General features: G+C 41.8%; 1 protein-coding gene across 1 annotated transcript in view; it reads right to left on the reverse strand.

Moving 5' to 3' along the window:
• The window catches only part of LOC145398002 (fatty acid hydroxylase domain-containing protein 2), a 56,317-nt gene extending 43,699 nt beyond the window's left edge, over window positions 1–12,618 (reverse strand). The window contains exons 1-2 of the mRNA XM_080270971.1: window positions 12,487–12,618; window positions 10,530–10,684 (exon numbers count right to left, since the gene is read on the reverse strand). Coding sequence (XP_080127097.1) covers window positions 10,530–10,681 — 152 coding nt within the window. The 5' untranslated portion in view covers window positions 10,682–10,684; window positions 12,487–12,618. The remainder of the gene's footprint in view (window positions 1–10,529; window positions 10,685–12,486) is intronic.
• Between the last annotated feature and the right edge of the window lie 368 nt (window positions 12,619–12,986).

Here is a 12,986-nt window from a genome sequence, read left to right on the forward strand (position 1 = left end):
ATCTGCTTTATCAGTAGAAGAAATAGCTACAGAACCATCAGAGTAGAAAAGAGGAGGGAAGGATGATGAGGTAAAGTTGTTAGAAATGTTTTTGGCAAGGTGCCAGAAGGACCGGGAAGAATTCGAGTTGGAGAGTTGAGAGCATTTAGTACGGATGAAATAATTTTTTGCAGAGCGAAGAACAGACTTAGCATGATTCCGGACAGAAGCGTAAAGATGATGTGATTCAGGGGTGGGTTGGCTCCAGTACCAATTGTAGGCCCTCTCCTTGTTGCGGACAGCATTAGAACAAGCGTGATTAAACCAAGGCTTTCTTGCGTTAGTCAAAGGATATGAGAAAGGAATGTATGCTTCCATGCCCGAGAGAATAACCTCCATAATGCGCAAGGCACACTCAGATGGCTCCCGGCCATGGAAGCAATAATCAATCCAGGGAAAATCAAAGAAGTACTGCCTGAGGGCCTCCCAATCCACGGCTCCAAAATGCCACAGACGACATTTCCCTGGAGGGTCCACAGGCTGTACTGGAGTGATAGGATAGGTTAAGGTGATAAGGTTGTGATCGGAGGAGCCCAACGGAGAGAAAAGATTAACAGAGTAAGCAGAAGGATTAGTTGTGAGGAAGAGGTCAAGTATGCTGGAGCTCTCTCCAAGGCGATCTGGGATACGGGTAGGGTGCTGTACAAGCTGCTCTAGGTCATTAAGGATAGAAAAGATGTAGGCTTGTTCACCAGGTGGATCAGTGAAAGGAGAGGAGAGCCAAAGGTGGTGGTGAACACTGAAATCTCCTACAATGGAGATTTCAGAGAAAGGAGAAATGGACAGAATGTGTTCCATCGTAGAAGTAAGATAGTCGAAGAATTTTTGATAGTCAGTAGAATTAGGAGATAAGTAAACAGCACAGATATATTTAGTCAGAGAATGACAGGAAAGCTGAAGCCAGAGTGTAGAGAATTCAGAAGAATCGAGTTCAGGAACACGAGAGCAATATGTCATTGCGTATATATACACTACAGCCACCTTTGGCTTTGAAATGAGTACAGAGAAAGTAGGAGGATACAGAAAAGGGTTTGCTGTCAGTTGCCTTAGACAGCTGAGTCTCAGTTACAAAAAGGTGAGGTTTAGAGGAGGAGAGGTGGTGCTCATCAGAGCGAAAGTTAAAGGAAAGGCCGCGAATGTTGCAGAAATGAAGAAGAAGTAAGTCAGACAGTGGTTCCAGGCAGCTCAAGTCGTCACCGGGAGAGGGGCAGAAGGTGGGGCATTTATGGTCCCCCCCTTGGGGACTCCAAGGCTGAGTGTTGAGATGCCATTAATTTTGTTGAATTTTGGAAAAGGAAGTGTAGTGTGTACTGTGCATGTAGTTTGGTGTAGATAGTTAGAGAAATTTGTATTGGAGAGCATGCTGGCCTACTCTCTGTGTAACTGAGACACTGAAAATGTTCAGCAAAGGGGGATGGTCAGGAACTAGTCCTGAGGGCTGATGAAACGGGAGCTCCAGCACTCCCTGTCATCAGCTTTCCATCCACCTCGGGAGTACTGCCCTACTCGACTGGTGCTACAGTCTACTCCTTGATGTAGTGCTGCCTACTTCTTCCTTAGCTTTTATCATTCTTTTTCTGTGCCTGCCCTCCTCTCTTCCTATTTCTCCCATCTTTCCTGTCACTTCTTATGGTTTTTTGTTTCTTTACAGGCAGCTTTCCATTGAGTGACAAGCCAAATAGTTTCCTGTAAGCCAAGAAACCATTTACAACGCTGGGTGGTAACCATATAGTGAAACCACACGTGCTCCCTACATTTCAACAAGTGGGTTGGTGGAGGGTTAGTGCCCCTCCCCGTAAAACAAATAACTCAAGGTCAAATGGCCACCCTGTATGGGATTATGGCGTCTGGCAATAGATAGACAGATATAAGTACTGTACTTGGGTGGAGTGATGAGTATGGATGGAAGTTTGGACAATGAGGTGCTTGATGGATACAACAAGGAAGAAAGGTTGTTGGCTATTTGAAAGGAGTGATAAGTGGATGTAAAAAAGTCGAATGATTGGATTGTGATACCACTCTAACGTAAGGAAGCGAAGCCTGGACCTGGTTGAAAAGGACACAAGTCAAGAGTGAGAGCAGTGGAAATGAGTTACCTGAGAGCAGCATGTGGAGTTACATTGAGAGACAGACTGGCAATTGAGGAAGTGAAGGAGCATCATGGAGTGGATGTGATACAAAGCATTAGGAGAAATACACTGAGGTGGTTTGGCCATGTGGAGAGGATGGAGAGTAAGAGACTAGTGAGGAGAGTGTTTGTGAGTGAGGTGAAGGAAGAGGGGAGAGACGATGAGGCCAAGGATGGGATGGAGTGGAAAGGCATATGGAAGAGAAGGTGGTGAGCTGGGAGGAGGGCAGTGAAATGGCAGGGGACAGGACAACATGGAGGTGATTTGTTTGTGGTCACCCCTTATGGGTTAAAGACATCTGGCAACAGACAGATGGATAGAAAAAACTGTGTAAATGGAAGTACAGATGCATACACTACTCTTCCCCTCCATTAGATACCAACCATAGCTGATCAGTAACTGGTTCTAATCATAAACTTCCACTCTCCTATTCTCTACTCAAAAACATTAGCAAAGTTACTAATTCAAACCGGTATGTACAACTGTCTTCAAATAAAACACAGTTGCTTAAAATTTCACAGCCCACAACTCACTAGTGTCATACTGTAATATACAAACAATTTCTTCAGGGTAAATGAGCCAGACATTATGTGCCTCGTCGAGATCAAGCTAACAGAAAATACTGAAATCCAAACAGGGGATGGGAAATAAAAACTATGGAGAAGAGATAGAAAAGAAAAAACGGGAGGAGTGATGATAGTGGTGAAAAACAGCTTAAATGTGGATAATGTGGAATTGGGAGAAGGTATGGCTGAAGTGATAAACATGGTAATAGAAAACAGAGGGAATGGCAAGAGAGACATCATAGTAGCATATGTCCCCCCTAAGACAAGGGCATGGAATGGGGAGGAATATCAGATGCAGTCAGACATGGTTAGATACCTACAGAAAGTGACTGAGAAAAGTGGTTACATAATCCTGATGGGGGACTTTAACTGTTAAGAGGTAAATTGGGAGGAGTGGGATTCAGGAAGTAGTGAAGATTTGTGGGGCTGTATACTGTTAAATATGGCAATGGACACTGTAATGACCCAGTGGGTCAAAGAAGAGACATGATTTAGGGGGGATGACACACAAGCAAGACTTGATTTAATTCCAACCAAAGAACCTGATGCAACTGAATCTCTGAAATACCTGTGCCCTCTAGGAAAAAGTGATCATGGATCATGTAGTGATAGAGTTTCAAATGAGATAAGGAATTTGGGAGACAAGAGATGAACTAGGCTATACAGGAATGGAAGATACAATTTGGGAAAGCAAACTTTACAGGATTAAGAAAATTTTTCGAAGAAGCAGATTAGGGAGAATTCTGGGAAACAAGAGAGTTACAGAAGAAGTCGGATATCTTTCTAGACTTCTATAATACATCCTCATCATCTGGACCTCCTTTCTCACCCTAGGGCAGGGTGAGAAGTAGAAATGTCTAGACAGCCCAAATTTGCTCAATCCGATGGGCCACGCTTCCATTCACCCAACATTCAAGCCCCCTGGAATCCAGGCCCTATCAGATACACCAAAAACATTCACCACGTTCTGTAGCTTCACACAAACGTATCCGATTGTGTGGAAAAGTATGTGCCCAAAGTTAGTGGGAAAGAGAACTGGAGAAATTACTGGTTCAACAAAAGGTGCTTGATAAAAAAAAAAAAAAAAAAAAAAAAAAAAAAAAAAAGGATAAGGCATGGAACAAATGGAGAAAGAGAAGTAATGATAGAACAAAGGAAGAATATAAAAGAGCTAGAAATGAATACAGGTATACAATAATACGCAGAGACGGAGAAAGAAACTTCGAAAAAGGTATAGGTGACAAATGTAAGGAAGAACCTAAACTGTTTAACAGGTTTGTTAATGGCAAACTGAAACAAAAGGAAGGAACCAATAAGCTGAAAGTAGAAGGAAACATCAATAATTATGGAGTTAGGGAAGCTGAAATAATGAACAAATGCTTCCAATCAGTCTTCACTAGAGAAAGTGATTTTGTGATTGAAGGTGGAGGGAGTGACTAGAAACACAGAGTTAAAAGCTGTAAAGGTTGAAGTGCTGGTAGTATACAAATTACTGGAAATTCAAGATGTGACGAAGGCCCCAGGACCAGAAGGGATCTCTAATTGGATACTATAGGAATGCAGAGAACAAATGGTGGATAAGACTCATGGTTTAATTGTGTGTTCTCTGGAAGCAGGGGAAAGTGGCTCAGGAATGGAAGGGGGCCAATGTGGTACCAATATATAAGGAAATGGAAGTACCCCTGAATTACAGACAAGTGTCCCTGATCAGCATGGTTGCAAAATTGTGCGAGAGAATCCTGAAAGACAGATGGATAAAATATCTGGAGGAGATGGACATTTTGGCAGAAAGTCAGTTTGGATTCATATGTGGAAGGTTGTGTGTTTCCAACTTGTTGAGCTTCTACTCAAAGGTGACTGTCATGCTACAGAGAAGAGATAGCTGGGTGGATTGTGTGTATTTAGTTTTGGAGAAAGCCTTTGATAAGGTAGCCCACAAGTGACTAATGTGGAAATCTGAACACACAGGAGGACTGAAGGGGAACCTCTTAGAGTGGATGAGAGACTTCTTGAGAGACAGACAAATGAGGACAGTAATAAAAGATAGGATGTCTGGCTGGAAGGAAATAAAAAGTGAAGTCCCACAGGGTTCAGTATTAGCACTCGTAATGTTCCTGATTTATGTAAACAATGTGGTAGATGGAATGAACAGTTATGCATGTCTGTTTGCTGACAACGCAAAGATCAAGGAAAGTAGAAGCTGAAGAAGATGGTAAAATGCTGCAGGAGGACCTGGATAGGATTCAAGATTGGAGCCGGATGTGGGAAATGAAATTCAATGCAAAAAATGTAATATATTGGAAATGCGTAAAAGTACCAAGAGACCATCACTGAATTATTGATGGGTAATGAACCAATCACAAAAGTGAGAGAAGTGAAAGACTTGGGAGTGCTGGTCCAGGATAATTTGTCACCTATAATGCACATTAATATGACAGTTAGAGAAACGTATAACCTCTTGACTAACATAAGAGAGCATTTCATTACATGGATGAGGAGATGATGAAAAACTTGACAGTGGCCATGATCCATCCCAAGTTGGAATATGCAGTGCTAGTGTGGTCCCCACATAAAAAGAAAGATACTATATAAACAAGATCGAGACAATACAGGTAAGCCCTTAATTCACGCGAACTTTTTTCACGCGATTTCAGTTATCCACGAATTTTTCGTACAATAATTAAAACATAAAATTACAGTATTCAAATAAATAATAATAATATACAAAAGAAATAAATAAAATATAAAAATGCCTACCTGCTGCCCGTGTGCATACATATATGTAGGTGTGTGTGTGTGTGTGACGCACAACACAGTCAGTTTGAATCCGACGGTCGAACCATGAGTGACTCGCGAATCATTATTTGTGGCTTATTTTTCTGCCTTCCAGTGATTGCTTGCCTTGTCTGCCAACATGAGGCCTAAGCGTAGTACTAGTGATGCACGTGGTAACACACCAAAACGGACTCGTAAAGTGATGTTGCTGACAGAGAAAGTTAAAGTGTTGGACAAACTTAAGGGAGGAATGTCGGCGACAATTCTCCGTCAGGACGATTCCCCGTCATTTATTTACAAGCCAGTTTATTTAGCAAGTACAGTACACTAGTTTTTTACTTACATGAGCTATAAAATCCCCCTGAAAATTAGTTATTAAAGTATTAATTAATCAATAATAAGTATACTTATAGAATGACAGGGAATCATCCATGTTTTGATGGTGAACTGACTTCATGGTGAATTGTCTCTGAACCGTGTGTTTGGGGTGAGTCAGCTGTTCTTACAATAAAGAAGGCAGAACGTAGCATACGGGAGTCAGTGAGGGCTAGTGCACCAGACTGTGCTAAAGTGTCTCCACCTACGCCTGTGAACTGGATCGGAACCGTATGTTTGGGGTGAATGAGTCAACTGTTTGGACAATAAAGAAGGCAGAATGTAGCATATGGGAGGCAGCGAGGGCTTGTGCACATGACTGCTGAAGTGTCTCCACCTAAACCTGTGCTTGTCAGGTTTCAGTGTTAAATTTCTTACATTTTTGTTATTTTTCATACTTTATGCTAGTTTATAAGGTGTATGTAGTGCATAAACAGTATTATTCAGATGTAACATACTTAGTAGACATGCGTAATTATGTGCACACAAGGACAGAATGTATACGCGAATTTACCTCACACGCGAAGGGTCTGGGAACGTAACCCTCGCGTGAATTAAGGGCTTACCTGTACTATGAACAGCAACCAAGATGGTCCCTAGCCTGGCAGATCTGTCATACAGGGAAAGGCTGGAAAAACTAGACCTGCCTTCCTTAAAAGAATGGAGAGGGGTGATATGATTGCAGTGTTCAGGGCCAGGATGGAAGTAGAAAAAATTGACAGAGAAGATTTGTTTGTATGGGATGGGAGAGTAACAAAAGGACACAGAATGAAACAAAAAAAGCTACGATGCTAGAAGAATATCAGGAAATATAGTTTTCCATATAGATGCACAGACATGTGGAATAGCCTGGACAAAGAGATATTCCAGTCTAAAAACTTGAACGAGTTCAAAACAAAATTTGACTTACTGAGAAACAGAGCCTGGACCCTACGAGCATACATCATTTCTTGTACATATCAAAACTACTGTAGGTAAATACAATCTATCTATCTATCTATCTATTGCCAGACGCCTCAATCCCGTCTGGGGTGGCCACGAACAAATCGCCTCCAAGTCGCCCTGTCCCCCGCCATTTCACTGCCCTGCTCCCAACTCACACCCCCCTCTCTCATATACCTCTCCACCCCATCCCTCCATCTCATCCTCAGCCTCCCCCTCCCTCTTCCCCCCTCCACCTCACTCACATACACTCTCTTCGTCAGCCTTTCACCCTCCATCCTCTCCGCATGGCCAAACCACCTCAGTGTGTTCCTCATAACACTTCCTATTACATCCACATCCACACCACATCGCTCCTTTATATCCTCATTTGTCAGCCTGTCTCTCCATGTGACTCCACAGGTTCCTCTCAAATAACTCATTTCAACTGCTCTCACTCGACTTGTGTCCTTCCAGCAATGTCCAAGCTTCACTTCCATACGTTAGAGTTGGTATCACAATACTGTACTGTCATGTAGTAACTGTTTCACTTCCATGCTCACTTCCCTGTTTCTTATCACTGCTTTCAAAGAACCAGCAACCTTTCTTCCCTGCTGTACCCTTTCAAGCACATCATCCTCCAAACCTCCATCCTTACTCATCACACTACCCAAGTACTGTACTTAAACGTACTCACATTTTCCAATTCCTCACCATCCAACCTCACTGTACATTCACTGACTTCACCTCTCTCAAAGACCATCACTTTACTCTTCCCTACATTCACCTTTAGATTCCGTTTCTTACTCACTCTCCCAAACTCATCCACCAAGCCTTGCAGCTCCCCTTCGTCTTCACTCAACAAGACAGTATCATCTGCAAACAACAGTACAGGGAGTTTCCAAACACTATCCTCTCTCACCAGGGCCACTCCAACATCCACTACCCTACCTTGTACCTCTTTTATTACCCCATCGATGTACAGATTGAACAACCATGAAGACATAACACATCCCTGTTTCAACCCAACTTTCAAAGAGAAAAATTCACTTAGTTCAACATCCACACGCACTGCAGCCTTCGGCACCATCGTACAGTACATACTCTTCACAGCATTCAACAACTTCCCATCTACTCCATATATTCTTAACACTTTCCACAATCCTTGTCTATCCACCTTGTCATATGCTTTCTCCAAATCCATGAAAGCTGCATACAACTTCTTTCCCTTCTCTAGAAACTTTTCCACTAAAGATCTAAGAATGAATATCTGATCTACACAACCTCATCCCTTCCTAAAGCCTCCCTGTTCTTCTCCAACTAATTTCTCTGTTCTTTCTCTAACTCTGTCAATAAGTATCCTACCATACACTTTTCCTATTATACTAAGAAGACAAATGCCCCTATGATTACCACACACTTCTTTTTCCCCTTTTCCTTTGTACAAGGGAATAATTATACCTGACTTCCAATCCTCCGGGACTCTACCTTCCTCCCAGGCCAATCTGCACATCTTCCACATCCATTCTACTACTATCTCTCCCCCATGCTTCAGCATTTCACCACACACTCCATCAATTCCTGGGGCTTTCCCCGATTTAACTTTCTTCATTGCTTCCACAACTTCTATCCTACTGATTTCTTCCTGTCTTCTCACCTCCCTCCTTCTCCCAGCCACTTATACTCGCATTACTTCCATCCTCTATGTTCAGCGATTCCTTAAAGTGTTCTCTCCATCTGCTCACTTTTTCTCCCTTCTCCACTAGTAATCTACCATTTTTATCTTTCACTCCCCTGCTAACTTCACTGCCACCCTGTCTTACTCTTTTCACCTCTTTCCAGAACTTTTTCTTACAGTCCCTCCACTTTACACTCAAATTCCTTCCAAATTCCTCATCCACTCTCTTCTTACTCTCTCTTACTAATCTTTTCACTTCTCTCCTTCTTTCTACATATACAGTAAGTCTCTCTTCCGCCTCTTAACTTCTTCCACGCCCCTATTTCTCATCCATTCATTGTATGCTTTCTTCTTTTGTGCCACAGCCTGTCTCACCTCTTCAGTCCACCTTGCTGTTCCTTGCACCCCCCTCCGTCTTCTCTTCCTTCCACACACCACATCACATGCTGCACATATTTCTTCTGTAAATATCCTACACACACAGTAACCAGTTCACAACACGTGAGTCTCCTACACTGTGCAGTAATTCCTTAGGTGACACACTATATAAGTTCCTAAAAACTACCATTTTAGGTGAATATCTCTGGAGGTCAGCATAATGTCCAGTAAGATTATCATCTCAAATGTGAAAATGTATCAAGTGGTATTCATGTCCATTTTTTTTTTTTTAATGCATCTGACTGGGCATAGGCTTCACAACCCATTCTCAAGACCCAGTAGACTTACATTTTGCACCTCCACGTCACCACTTCCGCACTAACACCCACCATCCATAATGAATACTGTATATGCTAGGGCTGTCTCATACAGGACTGATGTACCGGTATTAGCGGGGGTATTTTTATGAGATGTTGGCGGCCTTCTGGCAGATCAGTAAAGCCTGCTTTAATAAAATTCAAATCTTTAAACTGTTCCCTGCCCCAGCAGGGATTCGAACCTGGGTTCATTAGGACTGCAGGCCACCTCTCTACCAATTCAGCCACCACCTCCCCCAAAGGGGGATGAACCAAGACAAATGTTCATGTAACTTTTTTCAATCTTGACACTTCATTGCAAACCTTGACTGTTAAGTGTTCTCATGCTGATGAACACATTTATAGTGAAAACTGTGTTAAGTGGATGTGTGTTACTAGATGGTAATACAGTAGAACCTCTCTCATTCGGACTATATGGGGGGAAGGGTTGTCCGAATTAGCAGATTGTCCGGACCATCAGGGTAATCTCCAGTTCATACCAAAAACTATCTACATATGGTATGTTTGTTAATTATTAACATATGTGGCATATGTCAACCGTAAGTAACTGCAAAAGATGAAAGGATACTAAAATAACCAAACTAATCATGTACGATAGTTTTGTACTGCATAATTTACAGGTAAGGCCATGACAAGAAACTAGCCTACATTTTAAATTGTAGTAAGTGACTAAGGCCCATGTAGGCAAAAAAATAAATTAATTAATTAGCTGTAATATTTGGAATAAAAATAAAACTTATGTAGGCAAAAAATACATTGTCATCTTTGGCATATTGATAACACCCATCTGGGCAAGAAGCTAATGTTTGATGTAAAAGTAAAGCACATTTAAGTACAAAAAATAACTTACAGTAATCATTAAACACTGCAGAATATTCTGACCCATTTTTGTGTAAGCAAACTCCTCCTTTTAACACCTTTATTCATTGCAGAAGCTACACTTGCATTAAGGGGCATGGTAAGGAGGATTAACTTTTGAAATACAGCATAAAAATATAAATGGTTGGTGAACTAGTTGATGGAACGAATGCTAGCGTGTGTTTAAACAGGCGCCCATGTTGCAACCTAGCGTGATCCGAGACTAAACGAATGATGATCGCTTTCCGCGCCGATACTGAAAATGACTTTAGAATTACTTTCAACATATTTTTGGAGCTTACTATTTTTAAATTTTGTCCGAATTAACAGAAATCCGGATTAAAGGGGTCCGGACCAAAGAGGTTCTACTGTATTACTGTTAAAATGTAAAGTAACTAAACCAAACATCAAATAAGCTACAGCTCCTACTCACTAAGTCAAGCTGTTCCTGAGTGCAACAAAGATGACAGTAGTGGAGCCGATGATAAAAAGAGCCTTTTTGAGTGTTGACACCAAGTCTGCAGCAGCTGGGCGTGGCTGCCGCACTACCTGGTCACCCTGGTATGTCTCTGCCTCCACACTCATTGCCTGAAGTACAACCACACACAATGTGTTATTATCAATAGGAAAAACACACAAAATTTATCATCTCTAGGACGAAGCACACATAGTTTGGAGAAACACTGACAGGAAGTACACACCAACCTATCATATCTGGGAGGAATCATACAAAGCTTGGAGGAAAAACATATCATCATCATCATCATCATCAACTGGACCTCCTTTCCCACCCTAGGACAGGATGAGGAGCAACAACATCCAGACAGCCCAAATTTGCCCAGTCCAATGGGCCACGCTACCATTCACTCATCAAGCCCCCAGAATCATGGCTCTATCAGATATGCCAAAAACACTCAACATTTTCTATAGTTTCACATAAACATATCCAATACATACATAACCTCTGGGAAGCACACACAAAATTTAATGGTCTCTGGGAGGAAGTACACACAGAGTTTAATCATTTCTGGGAGGAAGCATGCATAAAATTTTATCACAGCAAGGAGGAAGCACAAACAATGTTTCATCATCTAAGGCAGGAAGCACACACAAAGTTTTAACTCAAGGAGGACGCACATACAAAGTTTGATAATCTCTGGGAGGAAACAAACAGTTTTATCATCACAAGGGAGCAGACTGTAGTACCAGTTCAACAGGGCAGTACTCCTGTGCATGGCAAGCTAGTGACATAGAGAGCTGGTGCTCCTGTTTCACCAGTCCTCAGGACCTGCCCCTGACCATCTCCCTTTGCAGAACATTTTCTGTGCTTTCATTACCACACAAAGTACACCACCACACTCTCTTTAACATCTGCCTCCAAATGTCTCCATCATACTATATGCTCATTACACATCACACCATCTACAGTATATATTCCATCCCCCCCCCCACTTTAATGATGGCTGCTGCAACATGAAGAGCAAACATGGTGGAACCTCAAAGTGCCACCACCGGTAGGGTAGGACTGATGGCACAGGGCTCTCCTGGTTGTCGTCCAGTGACCGTGCGGCAGCAGTTATTACAACTACTGTGGGAATGCCCGGTCCTGACCGTGGCCTTCCTTAGGGACTCGGGGCTGTTCAGCCAGACTGCCTAGGGAACAAGTACTACTACTACTAATCGTGCTCATCAGCAAAGAAGTGCAGGTTTGGATCAGCACCCATGGTCTTAGTACAGTGCTGAATTCTGTTGTTCACTTCTTCCTTAAACTCACATCCCCTCTAGCCCTATTTGTCACAGAAACCCAAATCTCTGCCTCTACTGACATCGCCAGAGAGCTTTCTGGATATCATCTCTTCACTAACTTTTGTAACAAGAGTGGCACTTGTTGCTATATTAAATCTGAGTAAACAAATTGCTATTATCAACTTCAAGAATACTAATTTTGACCACTGTGCAAGCTAAATTACATTAATAAAACCAAATACATCTGTAGTTTAGTGAATTTGATTTCATATTCACACAGTCGATCAAATTTAACCTCACTCTTACTTTTAAATTTACGGTGCTGGGTGATTTACCATCCATAATGTAGATGGTTATTGCATTCTGCCAGGCCTGACAATACTTATTGTCTTGTCTATGACTCGATGTTTTTACACAAAGAAAAAAAAAAAAAATCTGCCCACCCTGCTACCACACTTATTATATTGCACAAGAAATCACCGAAAATAATTAGGCCGTAAAAACGATATGTCAAATAATATGCCCTTATTATTTATGGACAACTAAACTATTTTTACGATATGTGAAGACAAAGAACAAAGCGTCACATGAACACATCCGCAAGACACCAACGTTTCCAAATCTAGAAAGCTCTTGCGACTTACTGTTTCTTCGTGTGAGCTTCACGAAAGTATCATTCGTCGTATGGTCAATAAAGATGGATGAGCTCTAACACACCGGCAACGTACTATACACCCGTCCTTGTTAATAGCTGAGTACAGATACTGTCGTTCAGTCCAAACACAAACAGCTGATCAAGATTAGTCACTAGTGTTCCCAGATGCATCTCCCAACATGCTAGATTTTAGCAACAAAAAAAAGAAAAAAAGAAAACAAAAAGAAACTGCCAAACCCCTGTGTAATACCGAACAGATTAGTCTCCTACTGAGTCCTATATCTATTTTGAGTCATGATATAAAAATTAAAAGTTATAACTCTGGTGGACAAATTCCTAAAACATTTGGTTAAGCTTGATTTGAATTTAGCGAAAAATTTCCAAATCTGGGAAAACTGAGAGAGAGAGAGAGAGAGAGAGTGTTATAAGGTGCTGGTTAATTACGAATTCCTGCACAGAATACTTAGGTCACCTCACTAAAATGACGGG

Source organism: Coenobita brevimanus, chromosome 5, assembly GCF_032717465.1.
Source record: "Coenobita brevimanus isolate Jiangsu-jjx chromosome 5, ASM3271746v2, whole genome shotgun sequence".
Taxonomy (NCBI): Eukaryota; Metazoa; Arthropoda; class Malacostraca; order Decapoda; family Coenobitidae; genus Coenobita; species Coenobita brevimanus.